The sequence below is a fragment of the Drosophila eugracilis genome, unplaced genomic scaffold (genome assembly GCF_018153835.1).
Source record: "Drosophila eugracilis isolate 14026-0451.02 unplaced genomic scaffold, ASM1815383v1 contig_90, whole genome shotgun sequence".
NCBI lineage: Eukaryota > Metazoa > Arthropoda > Insecta > Diptera > Drosophilidae > Drosophila > Drosophila eugracilis.
The window spans coordinates 1,378,797-1,402,461 of NW_024573812.1; the positions used below are offsets into that span (position 1 = coordinate 1,378,797).

At 39.8% G+C, this 23,665-nt stretch overlaps 4 protein-coding genes across 4 annotated transcripts; 2 read left to right on the forward strand and 2 right to left on the reverse strand.

Moving 5' to 3' along the window:
* The first annotated feature begins 16,455 nt into the window (after nt 1–16,455).
* LOC108106788 lies at nt 16,456–17,181 on the forward strand. Its single transcript, XM_017214031.2, has one exon. The coding sequence runs from the start codon at nt 16,603–16,605 to the stop codon at nt 16,975–16,977; it is 375 nt and encodes a 124-aa protein (XP_017069520.1). The 5' UTR covers nt 16,456–16,602; the 3' UTR covers nt 16,978–17,181.
* A 6-nt stretch (nt 17,182–17,187) lies between these two features.
* LOC108106786 (S-phase kinase-associated protein 1) lies at nt 17,188–18,304 on the reverse strand. The gene is made up of 2 exons (XM_017214030.2): nt 18,035–18,304; nt 17,188–17,959 (listed from the first exon to the last, which is right to left on the reverse strand). Exon 2 carries the CDS (start codon nt 17,955–17,957, stop codon nt 17,472–17,474), a length of 486 nt encoding a protein of 161 aa, XP_017069519.1. The 5' UTR covers nt 17,958–17,959; nt 18,035–18,304; the 3' UTR covers nt 17,188–17,471.
* A 342-nt stretch (nt 18,305–18,646) lies between these two features.
* Nucleotides 18,647–21,357, forward strand: LOC108106732 (SET and MYND domain-containing protein 4). Its single transcript, XM_017213970.1, has 3 exons — nt 18,647–19,207; nt 19,278–20,401; nt 20,644–21,357. Exons 1-3 carry the CDS (start codon nt 18,944–18,946, stop codon nt 20,978–20,980), a joined length of 1,725 nt encoding a protein of 574 aa, XP_017069459.1. The 5' UTR covers nt 18,647–18,943; the 3' UTR covers nt 20,981–21,357.
* Nucleotides 21,358–21,447: 90 nt separating this feature from the next.
* LOC108106733 (protein OSCP1) lies at nt 21,448–22,777 on the reverse strand. Its single transcript, XM_017213971.2, has 2 exons — nt 22,593–22,777; nt 21,448–22,290 (listed from the first exon to the last, which is right to left on the reverse strand). Exons 1-2 carry the CDS (start codon nt 22,729–22,731, stop codon nt 21,449–21,451), a joined length of 981 nt encoding a protein of 326 aa, XP_017069460.1. The 5' UTR covers nt 22,732–22,777; the 3' UTR covers nt 21,448.
* Between the last annotated feature and the right edge of the window lie 888 nt (nt 22,778–23,665).

The window sequence follows — 23,665 nt, forward strand, 5'->3', positions numbered from 1 at the left end:
TATTCACTGCCACTGCCATAACTCCCTCAATCCTGATTCTCGAATAAAACATGTCTCCATCGCATTCCCGGCTTCGAAGAATTTTCCTAAATTAGTTTCCGGGCAAAAATTCTTGTCGCTCGGCGATTTTTCAAGCCTCTTGTTTTCAACCATTCAATTGGAAACATTGACATTTGTGTGTCTTCAGAAAAAGCCCTTCAGATGCTATCTGTTAAGTAAGGACTCGCGAAAATAGATTGAAATTAATCTCAAAGAGCCAAAAGAATGATTTCTAAATTCTATCTATCCATATCAAAGGCTGAAAGTTCCTAGAAATCAGAATGCTTCAGAAATGCTTCGGTACTTTGATTATGATGTTCCACTGCTGGACGACTTAACTTGTAAGAAAAAATGCAAACTTAAATGTATTTAATGTGTCATATTCATATAGCTAATGTCTTGCCTTGTTTATAGTAAAATATAGCTTAAAATATAACGAAAGTCTGCATAAATTTATATTAAATATTAAGATAGCCTACAATGATTCTAATTTCTAATAGTAATACATTTAACACATCCATTAAGAGTTATTTATTTTAATTTTATTATTAATATAATACCGAAATATTTATATACCATTGCCTTTTCAAAGATCTCCCAAATATAAGCAATTTTTCTCTGTGTGGTATACTGCTGAGATTATGCGTAAAGCTTTTCTATCGCCCACCAAACGCGCATCTTTAATAGGACTCTCAACTGTCGTTGCCATCAGTGTCATCAGTTTTTTATGTGGTATGGTGCACCCGAAAAGTTTTTTCCGTATTGTCTATGTGAGAATGTCTAAAAATAAATGCTTACCAAATTTTAATGCCACTTTCAATGTCAACTGTTACGCATTTGAGCTAGCATTTTGTGGCATGAATTTGGGGTCTAAATGCAGGCGTTTAACCCGACTACCCAGACTCGTTTTTCGGGGCAGTGCAAGGCGGTGCTTTGAGTTGTTTTGTCATTTACGATTTGTGGAAAGTTAGGGTTAAGTACTATATCGCTTACCAAGTGCCTGACAATGAGTCAGCTGTGACGACAAGTGGTTGACATTTGAGACAGGGGATACTGGCCTTTTGATTGCAGGTCGTGGACAATGCCCATAATTATGCGAATCAAAGCGTTATTGAGACCATTTAAATGATAAGTGGGTGGGGCGAAAAACCAATCGATTTCAATCTATGAAATGCAACAAATCGGAACGGAAACAGATACGTACTTGTAGCTACGCACAAATAATTGTCGGGAAATCAATAAGCCACGCCCCACGCCTCTGCTTGCCACGGCGCGTGCGAGTAATCAAAATGACATTTCTTTTGCCTATGACGCCGCAATAAAGTCTGCCGTAAAATATAATTCATTCAATTCACTACCGACCGTTGGTCTATATATTACAGGTGGTATATATATATATATATGTAAATCATGGTTGGGTGGTTGGGTGGTTGTTGTCCTTGGGGTGTGTATTGCATTGATTTGTGCAAATCAGCAGCCTAATCGCCAGCGAGACGTTAATTGGATCAGGAATATACACACGCACACAAGGTCAGCGATAAATGTCAGGATATTCGAAATTTTCCCGGTCCAGTGCTCCCCCAAGCCCATTCAAATTTAAATATATAATATCGTAAAGCATAATTAGTCTTGAACGGTGGTCCAGGGGGACTAATATATCCATGACAACACATCAAATGGTTGCTTCAAATAATTTATAATTAACCAAAACGGCTGTGGGTATCAGGAGGGGCGTGGCACTCTGTTAAATATAGCATACACAGAGTTCAAGCCCCCCACAACCCATACACCACCCAGCTGGTAAGACATATCCATTAATTTGCAATTAGGCTAATTTAGTTGGTCTTATTGCGGCTCAAGATTTGTGGCCATGCATTCGCGGAGATTAACGGATTGACTTTGGGTAGATAAGGAGTCGAAGATTTCCCAAAGCGATATGGATAGACAAGCAAAAAAGTAGGTCCAATAACTTGGATTTAGCTTGGTTATCCTGGTTTTCCTGCCTAAAACAATATAACCCTCACCTATCAGATAGTTTGTGTACGATTGAAGGTTAAATTCTTATTTTATCAAAATTACTATTTAGCACTTAGTTTACAAATGCCATAGATTTAACTTTAAAAATGACTTTAACAACTTTATTCCTCATAGACACAAAACCTTTGACTTTTCAGCAATAAATATTTGTATTCACTAATTTAACTTTAGATGGTTTTGTACAATAAAATGCAATTTGTCTGCACTGCTCAGCGTCAGTTGAAGAGAAACCCGAATCAACCGAATGCAATTTCCCCCAAGCGGGTAACAGGAAGTGAAGTGCAGAGAGAGGAATCCCCGAACTACAACTACTGGCAGTGGTTAAAATGCAAGTTCAAGGCAAGACGGGGGGCCTAATCGAATTTCAACTGCAGCTGCTGCTGGTTTGTGAAAATGCCGGCAAGGACAATGCTGACAATCTGCCCTTTTATGCAAATTCTCTGTGGCCGCTGTGGCAGCCTTAGTTGCTTTTTCAAAGAAATCCGCATACCACGCTCTGCAATCTAAAGCTGCAGGTTCCGACATTTTCCAAGCTAAACAGATTTTTCATTTAATTAAAAACGAATTCTAAAAATAATAATAAAATAAATACGGAATTTTTATATAGTCAGTCATCATAGGATTTTATTCAGTCAAAAAACGTGTTAATTTCGTTCCTCTTTGATAACACTTAAAAACCGATTTTCCCGCCAACGCTGACTATCTTTTTTCATTTTCAGTTTTCTTCCTGCTTTTCCCACCCGACTTAGCAACGGGCTTTTGTGTGCCACTTAACGATGCGCAATGTAACTGTTACATTTCATTACTGTCATTACCAAGGATTGCCGTTGCTTTTGGCCATACTTTTGTTGGCCAAGTTGCTATCGTTGTTGGGCCGGTCAGCCTGCCGCCATTTTGATGACGTTGATGAGCCTGATATTTATTTGTTTGCGTTGTCGTTTGCTTGATTTGTTCTTGATGACGAAAAGCAAACTTTGGAAAACTTTTGTTTCTCTCTCTAGGTTTTCTTTTTCGTTTTCGTCTCTGCCTTGTTTGTCAAATTTTACCTCTGTTAGATCATAATTGTCCCCGGCAACTTGACGCTTTGTTTTTTGTGCCATATACCACTTAACTCGGCAAGGACAAACTTGTAAATTAGCATAATTCTGCTCGTCATGATGATGATTATAATGATGCCAGACTGTTGGTGGGGTTCATAAATTAATAACGCCCACGATCTGCAAGCGAAACTTGCCCTTTGACCTGTCTCTGCCTTTCGAATCAATGGCCAAAAACTAAACGGAAAGCAATTACAAGAACAAACAACATAATTCACTTAGACCGGTTAAACGGCAACGGACACGCCCACACGCCCATCTAAATGTTAACTTGTTGCTCATCCCCCATGATTATTTCTCCTCAAGCTAGCACATAGATCATTAGAAGTAAATGTTTACCTTCCGGCACGTGGGTGTCTGTTTAAATTTCAATTTCAATAGAAAACCAACTTTGAGTTTTGGCCAAGATGTCATGTCATTTGAGCCTGAGCTCATTAAAGATATAATGGCAGCTCATTAAAAACAATCTCAGCTTGAATATTTGACTTGTTATCTTCTTGGAATCACGAATTGAGAAATCTTAGAAAATATTTTGTTACAGAAAGGCATTGCTGTTCCAATAAAGATCGATAAAATGGTATAAGATATTACCCACAGCTTTAATAATTTGTAAAACACATAAAGCGTTTCATTTAATTTACATTTAATATTTAACCAAATAGCACATACACATTTGTTGTCATATAAAAGCAAATAACATTGGAAATTTATAGCTACATCTGGTTGGTGTTTTTCCCCTCTTTGGAAATTATCCCCAATTCGTTTGGCAGATTATGTCCTCCATCGCCCAAATACTTATTGACTTTCATAAACCAGATATTTGTGAATATAAAAAGAGTCTTAACGCCTGTCGCTTATTGACATATGTGTGCGTTCGATTATTTTTAGATCCTTATTTGCCAGCCACTTGAGCTGGTGTTGGTTGAATCCGCCCACTAAATCCACACCGCATATGTATTATATATGGAACGGCCCAATCCGTTGATCAATTTCATAGGCAAACATTTACTTATTTGCATTGCTCGAACGCCCGCAAATGGGCAACAGATAAGGGGCACTTACGTGTATTTTTAGACAGTTTTCAAATAAAAACACCAAAATATATTTTTGTATTTATCTATGTATTTTGAACGCTTTGGCGTAATACCGGCTAATTGACAAGTTGAGAACGAACTGACAGGGGATTTAATTAAGCCCAAAACTGTGCTCGAGTGCGTCTTGGGCTGGTCTAATCTCGTTAGCTTTAATTAGACTTGTTTATCTCACACACACGCACACACACACAAGCATATGCTTATTCGTTCTGATTGCAGGCGACACAATTTTGGCATCCTTTGTCTGGTCGGGAGGAATGTCCTTTGCCCAGTAGGACGCACCGCCAAAGCCCTTACAAGCGGTCCGCATAATCACAACTAATTGGGAATGGGCCTGCAATTGTGTGTGGCGGCTGCCTTTGCGCCACATGCTTAACACTCGAATTATCTCAAAATTAACTAATCCTAGACCCAAAGTCCGGAAAGCAAGTGGTAGAGCTAGCCGAGTCTGTCCATTGTGCAGAGAGAATAATTCTATGTTAGTTTTGTGAATTTCAAGTTACAAACATTAAAGAGAAATACTGAATTTTGTAGATTTTATGCACTTTAAAGAAAAGCTTTACAAATCAAAGAAAATATTAGATTAAGTTAAAACATAATACTAGACCTAAATTTTGCCCAGTGACTAGATAATGCATCAGTTGGCATTCACACAAGCGAAAAGGGCGAGAAGAGAGATTGAGCCGGCGAAATGAAGAGTAGTCTCTGGCCAGAAGTCCAGTCAGCATAAACATTAATTATGGACATCAGGCTGCCAAGAGCCCGACAGCACAATGCCGGCGTACAATCCTGAAAAATTTCCGTACATTTCGGTACATTTCCGCACCGTGCTCGCACTTTAATCAACTCGAACCCAAAGTTTTCTAGTGGGCGTGGTCAGTCATTTTGAAGTGAACTAAACTGGCACGTACAACTCGCTGGTTTTTTCCACTTTTTTTTTTTTTTTTTGTGATGTTCTTTCTCTATATTTTCCAGCAAAAGTGGGCGAAAAGGGGGCGTGAAGGTGAGCGCTAAGTGTGTGCTGAAAATGCTTTTTGAAACTTTCACTGCGGTTTGTCATAATTTGGCCCACACGTTCCGAACATAAATTCGCAAATGAGTGGGCCAGAAAATAGATGCACAGTGGAGCAAATTTGAATTATTTAACATAATAGTGCAATTTATAAACATAAGCCATAATAACCATAACATAAAGTTTTATAACTTTCAAAGGCTTTTCTTTTTCCAACTCATGTTATTATGTAGTTTTCCTAACAACAGCTTAATCTTGCATCATGCATTCATCTCCATACATTTTATGCCAAAATCTGCAATTGATTGTCCTTCAAAAACATTCGTGTTCCTGTGTTACCGCACTTTTGATATGCCTCAACTGCAGATGAGGCATACACTCCTTCAGGATCTTTCCACAGTTCAACCATTTCGCGTTGTGCCCACCAAACCGAAACGTTTTCCGGCTGAATGCCTCAGTTTATCAACTCGGGGGAAACGTACGTGTCCAGGTCACAAGAATGCGGAAGGGGAAGGCATTTGTAAGCCGCATCAGGCACATAATAAGCTCATGCGGCCAGGTGGCTGCTGATGCAATTTCTCTGACATAAGGATTAGCAGTTGCAACACTTTATGCCATGGCATCCCTCGAATACCCGTACACATATATAACCACATCAGCTAAGCTGTCGATTCAGTAATTTCTGCATCCACCCAACTGATTGCATCGACGGCCTGTCGACTGCAGAATGTTGGAGGCATTATTCTGGGTTCTTTGGGGAGGAAGTAAAAGAAGAAAGGAAATGAAAAGGCGGCATCCTTTAGGGAAATATTATTTACGAGCCAAAATTATGGACACAAATAGCCAGCTAGCGGCTAGTGGCAATAACGCTGAAATGGGCTTTAAATGAAATTTATTTTATTTATCAGCTGAATCATAAATATGCCAAAGACATACACCCGCGCCATGTGGCTCCAACTCAAACACTGACAAAGGGTTTCTTCCTTGCCTTTTCCTCTCTTTTATTTTCCTTCTTTCTCTTTTTTTTTGGCAGAAGTCAAGAAATTTCCATTTGTAATACAAGACTTTTCGAGGGCGTTTTGCCAGTCAATGGCAAAGAAGTCGAAGCGAACGGCATATGAATGAACCACTATCACCCCCCTGCTGACTTTTATTTTATTTTTCTTTTTTTTGGGGGGCCCACGGGTCGGATGTGCAATATATATACTCGAATACTTAGTATAAGGAGCAACCTTTGGGCGAGTGCAATAACTGCAGGCTCAATTGATTGAAAAGCAATTTGTAACGCCCACACACTCGCATTGACATAATATAGTAATGTGTGTGGGCCAAGCAGAAAATAGGATGCCAGTAAATATTCATAACTGCAAGCGATTGTGCAATATAGCGTCTTGTAGTTGTGTTTTTCCCTTCGATATCCCGCTGGCTTTTCGCATGCAACCTTATTTTTGTGGTTCATTGCCTTAACTGACAGCTAATGAACATGTAAGAGTTACCGCAGGAAAAGTGCTTAATGCCAATCTGAAATATTGCGGTTAGTGTGCGTTGGCGATTTCCGCACGCGCTGCAGTTAATCTCAGTGGGTGGCTTGATGGTTGGGGTGGTGTCCTTGCGCCGGAAAGTAGGCAACGCGTGTGTTTTTCCACTTGCCAGAGCGAAAACTAAGAATAGTTTTGCGTTTTCTATCTGTGCACAAACATAAATTTCACACTCGCATAAATTCCATTAAGAAAAATCAGCAAAGCGCGACAGGCATACACAATAAGGAAAAACCGCAGTGGCACGGGTGGCGGGGTGTAGGGGAAAACTAGAATTCAACGCCCACGCTTTCTTGGTATTTCCAGCTTTTCTTCTATCCTCCTCTAATTTTGTTTTCTTCTTTTTTTTTTTTTTTTTTTGAAAGTGGAGCTGCTGCGTCAACTGTTTCTAGCCAAAGGCAGCGGCACTGTCATAAAACGAAACTTAATGGCGACCAAGGGAGACAGATAGATAGTTGGAAAAAGAGATAGATAGAGAGAGAGGACAACTCAATAGACTCGTTGGTAGTACTTTTACAAGAAATTTTCCCACTACAAATATTTGGAGTATGAAAACAACGGCCAGCAACAATAACACACAACGCCCACGCGAAAAATCTCTACGACTCTCTGACTGCCAACTAGCCACTTTCCCACACACACACACACACACACAACTGACACCCCACACATAGATGGCGTGTGTCTCAATGAATGATTTTTCAAGCCCCAATCGGCCAACACTAATGCCAAAGACCCAAGGACAAATCTAGAGAGGGTTTGGGGCATCGACAATGGCGCGTAGGCGTTTGCCGCCAAAAATGCTGCCGGCGTATATGCAACCCCGGCCACTCGTATCTCCAAAATCTCTCACCCCTTTCGAATTTTCATTGTTCCATTCAGGTTTATGGCGTATATATCTGCGTATATGCACAGGGGTATTATGATGTCAACTGAACTCAGTTAGCCTGAAACACAAATGGCCAGCTAGACACGTAAACTGTTTTAATAACCCACTTAGATATTATTTCCCGGAACTCAAGGACACCTTCATTCATTAGGCATTTATACGATTTTCGGCACTCTTATTATGGTTATATGACCACCACCACCATTGTTGCATTATTTTATTTAAATAAATTTAAATTTAAAAATTAATAAATACAAAATTATTATTTCGCCTTTTCATTCTTTTTTTTTCACCTTTACACTATTTTTTACTATTTGTTCTATTTAAAATATTTGAGTTAGACTTTGGGTTTATATTTTTGTACAAATTTGAACACCTTGTTATTAAAAAATATTTCTTAAGTATTTGTTTAGCATATTCCCTAATTAAGTAAATGCCACATTGTCATAAATGCCACATTAACTGATGTCATTTGAGAGGGACTTACATAATTGTAGTTCAAGGAAATTTGTTGATTGTGAAAACATCGTTAGTTAAAGGAATTACTCCTGCTCTCCACTCCATAGGACTGAGCATTCCGTTTGATTGCTTCTGAGTTTTGGTGGTAAGCAAATATTTATAATTGCCCAGTGTCCGGCTTTCATTTGGCCAATTGCATGTTTAGGCTGAAACAGCTTTAAATTGAACTCTGTCCTTTGGGTTAATTTTATTGGTATTCATATTAGTATCAAATAAATTTTAATTAGCACTTGAAGCCTACTTGTTAGGTGCTAAGTGGCATGCTATTTAAGCAATAGGAATATTATCCTTCATTTCTATTTCTGACAATTGAGTTTGAATACTATTGTTTTTGTATATACACAGAAAGCTAGATGAAATATTTGAGTCCAATTTCAAACTTAATATGCCTTTTGTTGCTTAAACCTTATGCATATTAGGGCATAATTATGAAATGACATTATTTACTTGATGTAAACGCAGTTAAGAAGGAGACTTTAAGGTAGAACATATCTCAAGCACAAGATATTTCACTGTCAGAGTATATAAATTTCGGTTTTCTCCATCAATCAATAAGTTTGACTCCTAATATAGTAGAAACCCACAAAAGTACAACTACTAAAATTACTACAATTTTAGAGTAAATGAAATGAAAATATTTCTATATATTCCACCCACTACAAATTCTATATACCCATTCAATACAGTGTGCTAATTGCTAAACTTCCATAAAGGTGTGCTGATGTTGATGATGCCGGCGAATGTGTGCTTGTGATTTTTGAGTCTGCCATGTTGCCATGCCAAAATGCGCTTTTTGCTGACTGTACTCGAAAAATTTGTGTTCAGCTCTTGGATGTTGGCCAAAAGTACAGATGTGTCTGTCTCTGTGTCTGTGTGCGCGTTTGTGTTTGTGTACGTGTGGGCCAAGAATACAACGTTGACAATGGCAAGTCGGTCTAGCAAAAGAGCGGAATGTGGCTTCCGTTTGTGCGGAAGTCGTCGCCATCTTCTTGCATTCGGTCATCCTGCGCCCACTCGTTGATGCCTCAGCTGCCTGCTTTCCTGCTCCTCCTTCTTGAATGTAGATCGTAGAAATCACGGGAGGGGGCGTTGTGTTTTGGGCAGAAATTATGGCGACATTTGCCACAAATCGTGCGTGTAAAGTGATGTCATGGCCTGGAGTTGAAAGTCGAAAGTGCATGCGTCAGCATTTGCGTATGATGCAATAGTTGTTGGCCAAAAGGACAGTGTTCATTTCTGTGTTCTTTTTCCTCTGTTTTGTTGCTTTGCATTCCACAGATACCTATGCAAGAACTGATGTCATGCCAGGACATTCCAGATATTCGACAGTCCTGAAATCACTTTGTCAGCCCCTGAACATTCGAATATTTCACAAAAAAAAAAAGGAGATATGCCATAAAGCCCGGGAAAGGCGACAGATGCAGACAGTCGGTAGTGAGAGAAAGTAAGGGAAAGCAACAGTCGCCGCCGTCGTTTACTGTTCTCATTGCAATAAACTTGAGCACTTTGTGCCGTCTTGTCATGAATATTTGAACAACGCAAAACGGCGACGTTTTTGCCCCCCTTGAAAATCCCACTTCTTAGCCATGTTTTCTTTTTTTTTGTCTTTTGTCAACAACCTGAGTTGGTCTTGTTTTTGTTTTTCAAGCTTCTTTTGCGCGTTTGTTGTTTATGCGGGCTCCCTTGGCTATTTATAATTTAGCACAAAAAAGCATTTTCGGTAATTAATTTTGTCAATTAAATTCTCCAGGGCAATTTAAGTGTCGCGCTTTCAAGGCCAGCTTACAGTTCATATGAAAATCAGATTCTGACTTTGTTTTACGGAAAATTGACACGATTCAAGCAGCGTGCGCTGCCCGTAAAATAGAAGAAATACTAAAGCATCACATAGACAGAATTACAGATGCAATACTTTTAGGAGGAGGAGAATGTACTTGACTTGGCACAAACGCCCCCTCGACCTTTTATATGCATACATATCAGAAGTTAGACATATTGGGTTTTCCATTAGCATGAAAAGCTTTCTCGAAAACAAGGAAAAACATGTGGGTACTGCCATTTCTTAATTCTTTTTGCATATATGTATATAAATATTCTTTTTTTTTGTTTCAGGTGTTGCCCTGGCGTATACGCAATGTTATCTTAGGCAAAAATAACAGTCAAGCAAAGAAGAAGTTTTCGCTTCACCTTTAAGCACACACAACAATATTTATATGTGTTTATACAAATAAATATTCGCACATATCGGCTGGCTTTCGGTTTATTGAACCAAATAAAAAGGTTGACAAGTCGGGCGGCAATAACGCAGGCAAAACGGCAACAATCTTCGCATGGTCCCACATGGCGTATGAAATTCAGGCAAACTCAATTAGCAAGTGGCAAAGAGGGCCGCTAAACTTTTTCCCCTTGATCCCAAAAAAAGGAGAAGAAAGTTGTCAAAGTTATTTTACTGCCGGACGACAAATTAATTTGATATACGAACCGATGGATGTGTGAATAACCTGGATATTATCCACTTGCCAGAAGTTTTAGCGACCTTTTTCTTATGTTGTTGATTTTTTCTGATTTGCTTCGTAAATATTTTTAAAGCAGACTTGTATTTTATAATCCCTTAATTTCAGACGCATTTCGTTGGGCGATTTAATGGTTATGCCAGGCATCATCGTTATCATTTCCAACGTCATCGCCGTATACTTACCAGATAGACCAGGAGCCACGACCCACAACCCATCCCATCTCATCTCATCCCATTTGATTTAATCTCGTCTTGTCAGCGAAGCGTACAGTATGCAGCGCACTTTCCGTCTGCTTTCCACTAATTAAATCCGCTTTCACTGTGGCCGTGGGTTATATGTTCGTATTTGATTTTTACGCGCACTTTTTATGCCCTCGGCATAGCATAGCATAGCATGGCATGGCATAGTATAGCATATTTTTCAGCTCTGGCGCCATAAATCAACGCTGTTAAATCAAAGCGCAAAACCAAACTGACATGCATTACGTATTTATATCTGAGCGAAACGAAGGCTGAAAAAGCGGTGGCAGTATGTTGTCAAGGGGCATGCAGTATGCAAAACATTTAGATATTTATATACATATGTATGTATGTATGTATTCTGGATGTCCTTTGGGTGCTCTTTCGCTTGGCTTGAGCCCTACATATTATGGCTGACTGTTTTTATGAGTTTCGAGATGGGAGGCAAGGCGGCGGCTTTAAAAAGTCATAAATGCCGCCAGCTGAAATACATTTTCCGATAAATGCTTGACGCCAAGGTGGTCCCTCGGTCAATGGGTTAAGTGCTTGAGGCACGTGTGTTACCACAACGAACTGAACTGAACATGGTTCATCTGCCATCTTACATCTCCCGGGTCCTAACACTTTTACTCTCACCTTGTCTAAGAGTCCACATCGCCACGCGCTGATGCACATCGTCAATTTTTAACGAGCATGTTTTACGTGACCTCCATCGCCCATCCGCCGACGCACTTACTCCCTTACTCCCAACTCCCTTCCTTCCAATGTGACGTCATTGAGGATTTAAAGCCGCCGACCGGCAAATGTCATATCAATAGATGTGCTCTGAGGTTTTATGCCGCCAAGCCCAACCTTTACAACATCCAAAAGCCATTTCAAAACATATGGCTTACTCCGCTCGGGTCGTGACCCCATGATGCATAAGCCATCAGCCCATCACTCGATGCTTTCTGATACAAAACCAATAAAGCGATTATAATACTTAAAAGATTCCAGCATGTGAGAAATATATAAGTATACATAGGAAATTTTAGTAAACAAATGTTTTCTTGTCATTTATTTAAAGATAATTTTTTCCAACTCACGTGTACCTTTTCCTGGGTTGAAGATAATATAGGAACTTTTTCAACAAAAATGTTTTTACCAGGCCCTTTTAATATTAATTTACATCTTACATCTTTCGGTTAACAAATTCTTGGAAAAAATCGTAAAATTTGGTAAGCAATATCATTATTATTTGAAATATTACTTTCAGTTTCTATATTCTATGTTAAGTATATATATTAGTTCATACAAACAAATTTTGCGGTAAATAATAAAAACAGAAAAGCGGTACAGGATTAAAAACGTTTTGTAAATTTTTTTAACTAGCGCCATTTACATTTAAACTGCCACCGGTGTTTCCACTCTCTTTGAAAATGTCACTTCCCGCTGGCAGCAATTAGCGAAACGGGAGATTCACATGCTCCACAGGATAACACGGCGAAATTGAAGAGAGAAATTTAAAATCAACATTTTTGGTAGTAGCGAAAGGTGCACGGCTTATATGATAATTTTGCCTGGAACTCTCACATTCAAAAACTATTATTTTCAACTTTTATTTTTTGACATTTGCTAGATGAGTTTTGCTGTATTTACTGAATAGCATTTACCAAAAATCATAAATAGAAAAAAGTTTGCCAGAATTTGAAATTAATTAAGATGGAACTTTTTGGCAGTGAAAGGTTCTAAAAGGTTCGACAACTTTCACATCGCAATAAGGGTAAATAAAACGCACGGTAGAATAATATTCTTTATACATAAACGATATTTGCGTACACTTTGGCCGGGGGAACTGCGATTGCTTTGTGCCCGTTCTTTGCCTTTATGCGGGAAAAACGAGTGTCGACGACATCGTTTGTCGGGCAAATTGAAATTTTATTATAGTCAGCTTATGTGTGCCGTACAATAAATTCTCATTTTGTATAACCAAACAACGACAACAAGAACGGGACCAACAACATCGAGATTAAGTTGGAGAAAGAAATGTGGAGAGGAGACAAGGCAGGCAGGTCGCTTGATTGAATTGACACGACAGAGCCCACCTGAAATCCCTCACCCGGATCCAATTCACGCTGAAACTACTCTACTCCTCTCCTTATGCGCCCCCACCTTCGACTCACCTTTGATATTTCAGGCGGGATAAAGACTGGCAGCTCAAAATTGAATGAAAATATTAAAAAAAAAAAAAAGAAAATATAACATAAAAAAAATAAGAAAAAGGAAGAGAAAGTGTAAAAATAATGTACATAAATGATTCCCGTTGACTGCGCAATTTCATTTATTTGTGAATAATTTCATTTAGTCTATAATTTCATAACGCGCTGACATTTAAGAGCGGATAAAGGACTTTTGCCGCTTTTGGTCAAATGATTTGGGGAATCCATTAAGCATACACAAGACGCGTCGAAGCCCAAAAGGATACTCGTATCCTTTGGGCCCCGGCCCTTTGTTTGTTCTTCTGCTTCTTGTAATTTTCCTATGCCCGCCAGCCGTTTTCTTTTTGGTATTTCTTAGTCAGGCAGGAGGATTTCCCCTGAAGTCTACCAGACGGAAACTTTGCTTAGGCCCTCGAATGTTTTCGAGTGGCTTTTTACGGCCACTTCCTGGGGGAGAACCCTTTCCACCTGTTGCTCCCTTCTACCTTAAGTTGCTCGCCCAAGACGCAAAGCAATTTTCAGCGCGTTTTTCTTCTTTTTTTTCGGCATGCTCATTAATTTAAAACCAGTTGACTATGTCAAATGACTTCGCCCCCGGCAAGCGACAGCATCAGAGAATTGCGACTCGCGACTCAAGAGTCTCGAACGCGAAAAGGTCAGCTTGGAGTTGCAAAAGTTGCGGTTGCCGGATCCGATGCACTTTGCAGTTGACACGTGTCGTTCGCCTAGGTGAAGTGGGCCAAATCGGAGGTGCCAAAGTGCAAGAGCACAAGGAAAAATAATCAACAATTTTCACATAAAATCATACTGCCAATTTTTAATATTATGTTAGCCTAAAAATTTAAAAGGAATATTAAAAGACTATTTAAAAAAAAAATACGCTTTAAAATCTCAACTAATGATCATAGCCTTTTCATATTTTGTGAAGTGTACTACATTGTTTCAGAGTCCATTCTAATGGAAGTACAGCGACAGGTGTCAGCGACGGATTGTGTTCCCTATGAAGTTGGCAGGTAAAGCTGGCATTTCCACGACACACGTAGGAGTAACACTCTCTAGAGCCAATAGAGAAAATCGGTTTGAAAATTTCTCGTACGTTTTTAAGAGCTTTAAATATTTTGTAGCCTGGTGCGAGTAAATTAAATATTTAGGGATCTCTAGGAATTTGTGTAGCAAATAGCCGCAAAGCAAAGCAAATCCAAAAAGCAAGCAAAAATGAAACCCCAGATACAAAGTGGGCGGTGGGGTGGTTCGTGAGTGTTTGAGGCATGAACGGAATGGCAAATGAAAGGAAGCGGAAACGCTCAGGCAGAAGTCGAACGAGCAACAGGAAGCGCCGGGCAAACAGACAAACAAACACACGTGGACAACAGAACACAACAACACAACACAACACTTTTATGAAGCCAGCAACAAAAGCCAGAAATAATAAAGCTGGCTCTAGCAGCTTGTCTCCGTCTCCACACACTCCCCCTTTGCCATCAGAATGAAATATGCTGTATATTCTGTTCTATTCTCCGCTTTGTCGTTTACAGAAACAAGGCGTGACACAGTTGTTGCACTTACAACACCCTCAAACACACAGAATCAGACCAACTCGCATTGGGTCAGCTAGCAGAGATGACAACTTGGATTATAGATTTGAATATTATGTTAAAAATCTCTAGAGATTTCAAAAACTCAATAATTATGTCTAAAATTATATGACATTTTTAAAAACTTTCTTTTTTAACCAAAATTAATCAATTTTTAAGTCTTTAAGTTCCAAAAGCCTAAATTAAGTACTAAAATCTTATAACTTACATGATAGATTTTAAAAATACCCAAGAAATCTTTAGAGATTTCAAATCGCTAAGGATTGATATCCAAAATACCTACTACATATAACTACTATAATTCAGAGTTTGCCATGCATCCTGTGTAATGAATTGTATAGTTCGTCAGCATCTCTGTCAGCACATGGTCGTGGGGTCGTGCCTTATTTATAGACCCAACGGTCTGTCCTCCTGGGCTTTGTGTCAAAGTCAGTCTGTCAGTTGCATCAAGTCGAGTTCAGTTCCCTGAAGTTTCGTTTCTAGTCCAGTCCAGAGTACAGAGTGCAACTGCAGCCAAGTTGGACATCTGTTTGCACTTGTTGCCCATTGTCCATTGTCCCATGTAGTTTGCTCTGGATAAGCTCTATAGCAAAGGGCATAGCTAATAACAAGTTGACAGAAAGAACAATGAAACTTTATACATAATTTTTTTTTTTGGTAAAATTGCCTTGAGCTTGAGTAAATTAAGTCTAGCTCTTATGATTTTCACACCCTGCGATCGTGTAAATTTTCAAAGCCAAAAACTTCTGCTCCAGAGCCATTTATTCCAATTTGTGAGCTGTGATGGGCGATTTTAATGCTTTTAAAATGTGATATCTCTGGAAGTAGAGGGAGCAGTACGTTGAACCGAGTGAGTTTAAAGAAAAAGGAAATTGCTTATTGTTCGCCTGCCATGTTTTACTTATTTTTTTGGTTTCTTGTGGCATCAGTTTCAGGCAACCTCTTACCTTTTGGCCCGTCAGTTATTCCCTAGGGGAATCGTTGGGATTTTTCACGAATTTTCAGCCAGTTCAATGCACAGCGACCAAGTTAAAAGGTCAGCCATTTAGATTTATGGCCAGGTTAGCTTTAACCCACTGCACTTTGAAAGAATGTATTTGATTCTCTTTTGTTGGTAACTAAGAGAAAGTAATTACGAGCCATCAATGTGCAATAATCGTTTGTCTTAATAAACAGATTTTAATGGAATATAAGGTGAAATTCAAAAATTTTAAAGCAGCAAACCAGTTTTTGTGTACAAAATTTTAATGAATTACAATATGGTAAATTTAAAAACTGACAATCAAATTATTTAAAAGATTTTTCGATACGTTAACAGGTCAAACCAAACCCAATTAATTATTTATTGGCCATTGAAAATTTTTTTTATAATTAAAAAGGCACACATTCAACTAATTATTTTAACACAGAGTTCTTGCATTAAACTTTAATTTGGAAAACCAGAAAATTGTTCATAATCGTTTCGAATATTGTTAATAATTGATTGATATAATGAATACATAATTATTTTTAAAGGTCATTACACTATCAATTAAAATTTGTGAAAATCTCTTGTATTTATCTTAAATTATTTTTGCTATAAGCTTAACATTAGTTATAATTTAATAACTTAACAAAGTATTTCAATCAGCTTTTAGAATACCTTGAAATTTTCACACCTTGCAGGGCTAGAGCACTACGATCGACGAACGGTCTCACTAAAACAGCTGATTTTCGCAATTTGAAAATTTGTTTATGATTTTGCAATTTGAGTTTCATGAATTAATTGAAAGTTATAATTGTTGGTTCAGTGTGCCCTGACTGGTTGTTCAAAACAGTAAACTAAAGCCATGGAACACGAAAGCTGTAGAAGGAATATCAGACGAGAAGAAATGAGCTGGGAGGATGATGGAAACTCGGTCTCGGTTCTCTACGATTTCGTCTCGAAGAACGTGTCCATGCCCTCTGATCTGGGTGAACTGGTCGCATACGTGTTGCTACTTATCATTACATGGTACGCACTCGTCTTCGCCTTTCGGTTCGTGCTCTCGCTGGTGAAACCCGTTCTAATAGTGTTGGTTGCACTATTCCTCTTCCGATTCCTAAGATCTTTTGAGATTGATGACGTCGTAAATCTCGTCCTTGGCATTTTGTCCCTGGTCTTCAATCTGGTCAGTTCTATCGTGGCCAAGTTCATGGAATTCATTTTAAGGATTTTAAGTTAAAAACGGACGCATATTCTACATTCCATTTATGTGTTCAATGTAAATAACATTGCAAATTTGTTTGATAAAAATTAAAATTTTGTTGTTGAATACAATAGTTTATAAGAACTTTGGTAATGTTACAGTTCTGAAATGTTTATATTACAATTATCAACATAAACGTATCGCAAATATACTCCCATCATTCAAAATTGCTACTAACAATATAAGTACATTTTTAGTCGACTTCTTTTATTTATAGACATTTAATTTTTACAAATTAAGCCTGATTTGCTGCTTCTCTCTTAAAAGGTAAAAAGGATAAAAAAAAAAGTACATTTTCCATTTCGTGTATATTGATAATAAATGAATGAATTTAAGTTGTAACTTTGCAAAAAAAAAAAAAAAAAGCAATTTTGTTGTAATATAATGAAGTGTTAATTTGGGATTTTAATTAAGTGTCAATTAGGATTTTTGTCTGCAGCATCCCGTAAAGGAAATTAAGCTTCTTGAAATTATTTCTCCTCGCACCACTCGTTCTCCTTGCGCACCTGCTCCTCCTCCTGGGGCGAAAAGTCGTTGTTGATGGCAAAGGTGTCGCGGATGTCCTGCGGCGACTTGCCCTTAATCATATTGGCCACCGTTTTGCAAGTGACGTCCAGTAGACCCTGTATGTTCAAATAGTTTGCAGCCAGGATGAGCTCGAACAGGGTGCCCTGGTCCACTTTGAGAAAATCGGCGTCCCATGATGATATATCATCCGTTCGCTTCTCCTTGTTTTCGTCCTCTTCGGTTACCATGGGATCGTCCTTGTGATAGGTAGCCCAGTGAAGCACCTTCTTCAGGATCAGCGAATTAACATTCGGCAAGGGCAACACACTTTCGTCACTCTCATCGCCCAGATCCTCGAGAGCCGTGCGAATCGTTTCCGAGCACTTGGCGATCTCCTGGTCCGTGTCGAAGATCTCCTTGTCTGCAGACTCCAGTCGAATGATGGGCATTTCTAGAAAATCAGGTAAACCATAAATTCCATAAATCGTCCCACGCTCTTTTATTTTTGTATTTTATTTTTACGTACTTTTCTTCGTTGGTGCTCAAGATTTGATATGAAAGTGTTTGATTTATTCACAGTCACAGCCAAACAAAATTTTTAGACTGAGCACGGTTGCTACTTAGCTGTGGCCTACTGGCTAAAAATAATATTCCCTTGCCTTCAACTTGAACCGAACTGGTGCGGCGGCCGTCTGACAGCAGGGCGTTTGTAAAACAAACAATTTGACTGCCAATAATTTCCCAAATTAAAAAAACTTCAGTTCTGTTCTGTCATAAAAAGAAGAAGATAAACTTGGAAATAAATTTCTGCCAGTGTGTGCACTCCCTAGGAAATTTCAAAAATGGCGCCAATTAGTCTTTGTGGTGTGCAAACATTGCGACGTCTCGAGGCAGCCACTTAAGGAGGAGACATGTAAATGTATAATGTAATGTTAAAATAATAAAGTTATCCAATGAATTTTAAAGTAAGCTTAAATTTTCCTTTAATCAATTGTTTATTTTTTATGTACATATTTTGTTATGAAAAACTAAAAAATATTTTATCATTAATTGCATTCATTCAGGTGTGAGTCTTGGATAACACAAGTAATTATTTATTGGTATTTTTTAGTATATTTTTATAAGATGCAGGGTTAATTATTTGTAGGCTACACTCCACACTGCTTCCAGCGGATTGGCAAAAAAATAACATTAAAATCGCCCTGTGGATAATTGCAATATTGCCGAATCGAAATTGTCTGTGAAATCTCAAGTTAGCGGTCAGCACTTGCGGCAGCTAAATAATTCGCGGACTCTTTCTTCGAACCGATTTTCCGGTCGAAAAAAACAGGCGGCGGCGTCGACACGCGGACCGAACCGAAGGATCCGAACCAATCCGATCCGATCCGGAGAAATCTCCAGGACTACAACACAGGACTATACACCCGCACAAGAGATGGACGTGTACGACGTTAGTGATGATTTGGTGAAGAAGCTGAAGGACTGGAAGCTGATTGGAATCATATCCGGCAAGTTCAATGAGCTAAAGGAGAACCACCGCAAGGTGGACTTCGTCGAGCGAGCTCTTATTGACTTCAAGTACATGGAGAAGATCTTTCTAAATGTAACGCTTCAGGAGGATAAGTGCAACAAGCGAAGCGTCGAGTTTCGAATGTTGGGAAACGAGCAGTTCTCACTGAAGAACCGGAAGTACTTTCAGGTGATAACCTCTTAAATGGATTTATGACTTTCCGTTCTGTACATTTTATATAATTTAAATCCTTTTCCAGGCCCTGGAGCTGTACAACAAAAGTATCTGCTATGCCGAACCCAACTCAGAGCATCTGTCCATAGGCTATGCCAACCGGTCGGCGGTTTTGTTCGAGTGGAAGCGCTACCGGGAGTGCCTGGCTAATATTGAACTGGCTAGAAAGGCTAACTATCCGGCAAGACTGAGCCACAAATTGGACAAGCGAGAGCGGGACTGCCAGCAGCTACTCGATCAGCAACCGCCCGATGTGGTGCCCTACGAGTTTAAGCTCAGCTTTGATTCGCATCCCCAGGTGCCCTATATCGCTGACTGTCTAGAGCTGCGCGAATCCGCTGACGAGGGTCGCTTTGTGGTCACAAATCGTGATCTGGTAGTTGGAGATTTGGTGGCCGTGGAGCAGCCCTTCTGTTCCACACTACTAACGCCAATGCGGTACATTCGGTGTGCCACCTGCAAGCGGGAGAACTACCTGACCCTTATACCCTGCGACAGCTGCTGCTCCGTAATGTTTTGCTCTGAGGAGTGCAAGCAGCGGGCCATGTCCAGCTATCACCGCTTTGAGTGCCCCATCATTGACTTTCTGCACCGCATGTTCAACAAGATCCATGGCATCGCCCTGCGCACAACGCTGGGCGCCCTGGATCTGTATCCCAGCATCGAGGAGCTGATGGCTTTTTGTGAGCAGCCGCAGAATCAGCATAAGTGCGCCTTTGATCTGGACTATAGTCAGCTGTCGCCGCAAGAACACTACCGGGCCATCCACGGCCTTGTTACCAACCAGCACATGCGCTCCGTCTCCGATCTCTTCCAGCGCTCCGTGGTCTGTGCCGTGCTTAAGCACTTCATAATCGAATTTACGCCGCTCAAGGACCATTTGGGCGGTGAAGAAGGCATTAACTTTTTCACGGACCTACTGTTTCGGCATCTGCAAACGTCGCCCTCGAATATGTTTGGCATAGATCTTGTGGAACAGGTCAATGAGACCAAGGACGATCAGTCGCATTCGTCCGGAGCTTACGCTTTCCTCTCACTGCTAAATCACTCGTGCGCGCCTAATACTTTAAGGATATTCGAGGGCACCAAGGCATACCTGTTTGTCCTGCGGCCTATTAAGGCGGGAAATGTGCTCTATGACAACTATGGGTGAGTGTGTGCCAAAAAACATCATAAAGTGTTTAAATTTATGTCCAAATAATATTCTTTTTAAAGCTACAAATCAAATGAATGAGATCAAACCATAAACGTTCATAGAAATTATAAAGGTCTAAACACAAATTACATAATAACTTATTATTGAAGTATAATTAGTGAAAAGTAGCATTTTATAGTTCTCTTTTTAAGATACTTCTTGACATAAAAACATTAATAAATTTCCATAATTTCAGCGCCCACTTCGCTATTTTCAACAAGCAGAGGCGATTGGACACGCTGTCCATGCAGTACCGCTTCGACTGCAAATGCGAGGGCTGCGAGCTGGACTATCCCACCTTCGGTCAGATGCCGCACAAGGCGACGGTGCCGTCGGTGACCGATGACACGGACATGAAGTCACTGGGCGCCTACAACTATGACTTTGCGGTGAGCAATTACCGGAAGTACTGCGAATTTCTCACGCAATATGGCGCAGCCTATCCATGCGAGCAGATCAGCTCAGCGGAAGAGTGCCTAAAGATGGCCCTGCATATCATGGTGGACGCAGTGCCGCTTAAGGCAAAAATGTAATCAGATCCTGCCGCTGGACAAACAACACTACAACCACCACCACCACCAACACGGACGAACTTTTCCTTTGCTGACTTTCACTGAAATCAGCGTATTACAAGCGAGACACACACAAAATGAGGAGAGTAATTGATTATATACATGTTGTTGCCATAAGTCTGTAGCGCAGGCAGCAGCGCGATGAGGAGCACGCCCTTAACTTTTATATTTGTAATTGTACATTTCGACCTTTGGTTCTATTTTATCCTGCACCATACCACCCCCACCACACATTTCACAGTTGTTTACAATAAGTCGCAAGCTCAAAATTCTAACGTTGATTTATTTTTTGATCACAACAATGTCTTCGATGAAAACAAAAACAAAAAACAAACGAGAACTATGCAACATATGGCGTTTTTATAATTATTTTACAAAAACCAACTAAACAAGAAATACAATATTTTCTAAACAAAACTGCTTAAGGCTCTAAGGCATTTTGCTGTACAAGTCGAGCAGGTTCTGGTTCAGCAAGGCTCCCCCGGTCCTGGACATCGTCGTTGCCTCTTTTTCTGAGGATGGACTCAATGGCTGAAGCTGAACGAATTCACAACCGGATGAGCTGGCTACTGGGTCATTAAAAAGTACATTTCCAAATGTCTGTTCAAACTGCTGCTGAAACTGACGGGCATTGATGGGCTGCAAATCCTCGCCTTGTGGTGGATTAATATTTAGTTGAGCAGCCAGTTGATCCATTCTGTTTGGCTCCCGTTCCTGTCTTTCCCGCTGCTCTGCACTCTTTGCATATATATTGTCGCCGGCTGTTTCAACGTATTCCGTGAAATAATCCTGATCTACATCCTTAAAGTAACTCCCGTCCATGGCCTGAAATCCCAATCGAATCAACAAAGATATCTTCGTGTTAAAGCACTGCAGCCAGGCCCGATTTGTTTGATAGATAGACAGTTGAGCCTCCTCCCCGCTCGCATTCCAAAAGTCCAGAAGCGTATTTTTCGTAAAGTCAATCAGCATATTAATTTTGGCATCTGCATACAACCTGTTGACAGCATCCAAGTGCCGAAACGTTATCTCGAGCAGATGGTGACGATGGCGGGATACGAACAACTGCCATTTATAGACCATGGTCATGAGATTCCATAGCTTTGACATAGACTGCTCATCGAGTCTCATTAAAGAACAGGTCGCTATGTCATTGAGCATGAATTTACAATGATCAGCGGTCAGGAGCTGGGCATTATTGTGTTTCGATCCCTCAAGAAGAGAGTTAATAAACTTTGGCTCAAGCAGGACGGTGGTCACGTCGTGGATAACTAAGATTAAAAATGTTCTTTAATTTTCAGAGTTCCTAAACAGTAACCTTGCCTTTCTACCATTTTTAAGAACTAGTATCAATTAAATATTTTATGTCCTTAAAAACATACTGTTTTTGAGAAAGTCAGCGATTTTTGCTTTTAAAATTCATAATTATTATCACATGCTCAAAAAAAGTTATAAAGGATAAGTTATTCTTTTCCAAACTTAAATGGCACTTTGTAAATTTCATGGACGACTTATTTTTGAAATATATATAATATATTTAACAGAGTTTATAACTGACTGTAAAATTGCTTACCCTGAATCGACTTGTCCTGTGCAATCTGCTGTGCCTTCAGCCTCTGATCGATCACGTAGAGCATCTCGCAACCCAAATTGACCAGGATAAAGACATTCGCCCGGGGATTCGACAGTTGGTGAGCACTGAAATTGGCCATCGTTCGACGGGCAACTTGAAGGCACGGGTGGCGATTGCGAACTGAGCTGGTAAACCGAAGACTTCGTGGAGCACGCAAGGCTTAGAAGCCAAAACCGTTATTGGATTTTCGGTTTCCGTGCGGACTATCGGCCCACATTTACACGGAAAATATTAATTATAATTTTATACAGCTTACTGTGCTGACAGTGGCTATTTATTTGGTTTTGTTCAAAATTTTTACGTTTAAAATTACTTGATATTATTTTTCCAATTACATTTTTAAAATAATAAAAAGTATAGTGTACACGGTAAATTTACAGGAATCAATTAAAAAAAAATGTTTTGCAGCCCATCTAATTAAGAAAACTGTTATAAATATTGTACAGGTATTAAAGTTTTTCCAGTGTTTGTCCTGTTTTGATGGCTCTATGAGAGCCTCGGCAACGTCTTTCAGTGCAAACAATAACAGAAGCGAGTCCACGGCGACAGAACAGACGACGTGTATAATTATGGCAACCATGGGGAAAGGACCTCCACTATCGCTGGGGTACTAAAATTTATTGATTTGTAAATTTCCATTTCAAACGCAGGGCAATTAGCCTGGAAATTATGGCAGCAGGTTGAAAACTTAAAACGCTTACCCATGTGGGAGACAGAGCCGCTGACGTTGACATTATCCACCCATTATACATATGTACATTATACGAATATGGAAAGCTCCCACGGACCTGCAGACTTGTCTGCTAATTTGACGGTCGAGTGGAGTGATTGGTGGTTGGTGAGGTTCACCACCCACCCAGCTCCAGTGCAAATGGGAGGCAAGCACCTGCAACGAAGGTCGTCCGGAAAGGATGCCGGAAGTTGCGTGTTTCCCCCGACCACAAAACCTAGACTGATTTCCATAAAGTTGGGTATTTTAAAATAAACTGCCCTCCATTTGAAAAAGAGTAAAT

Coding starts and splice junctions, on each gene's coding strand:
- LOC108106788 (XM_017214031.2), top strand. CDS start 16,603: ATGGAACACGAAAGCTGTAGAAGGAATATCAGACGAGAAGAAATGAGC.
- LOC108106786 (XM_017214030.2), bottom strand. CDS start 17,957: ATGCCCATCATTCGACTGGAGTCTGCAGACAAGGAGATCTTCGACACG.
- LOC108106732 (XM_017213970.1), top strand. CDS start 18,944: ATGGACGTGTACGACGTTAGTGATGATTTGGTGAAGAAGCTGAAGGAC. Junction 19,208..19,277: donor AGAACCGGAAGTACTTTCAG/GTGATAACCTCT, acceptor ATCCTTTTCCAG/GCCCTGGAGCTGTACAACAA. Junction 20,402..20,643: donor GTGCTCTATGACAACTATGG/GTGAGTGTGTGC, acceptor CCATAATTTCAG/CGCCCACTTCGCTATTTTCA.
- LOC108106733 (XM_017213971.2), bottom strand. CDS start 22,731: ATGGCCAATTTCAGTGCTCACCAACTGTCGAATCCCCGGGCGAATGTC. Junction 22,291..22,592: donor ACAGGACAAGTCGATTCAGG/GTAAGCAATTTT, acceptor TTTTAATCTTAG/TTATCCACGACGTGACCACC.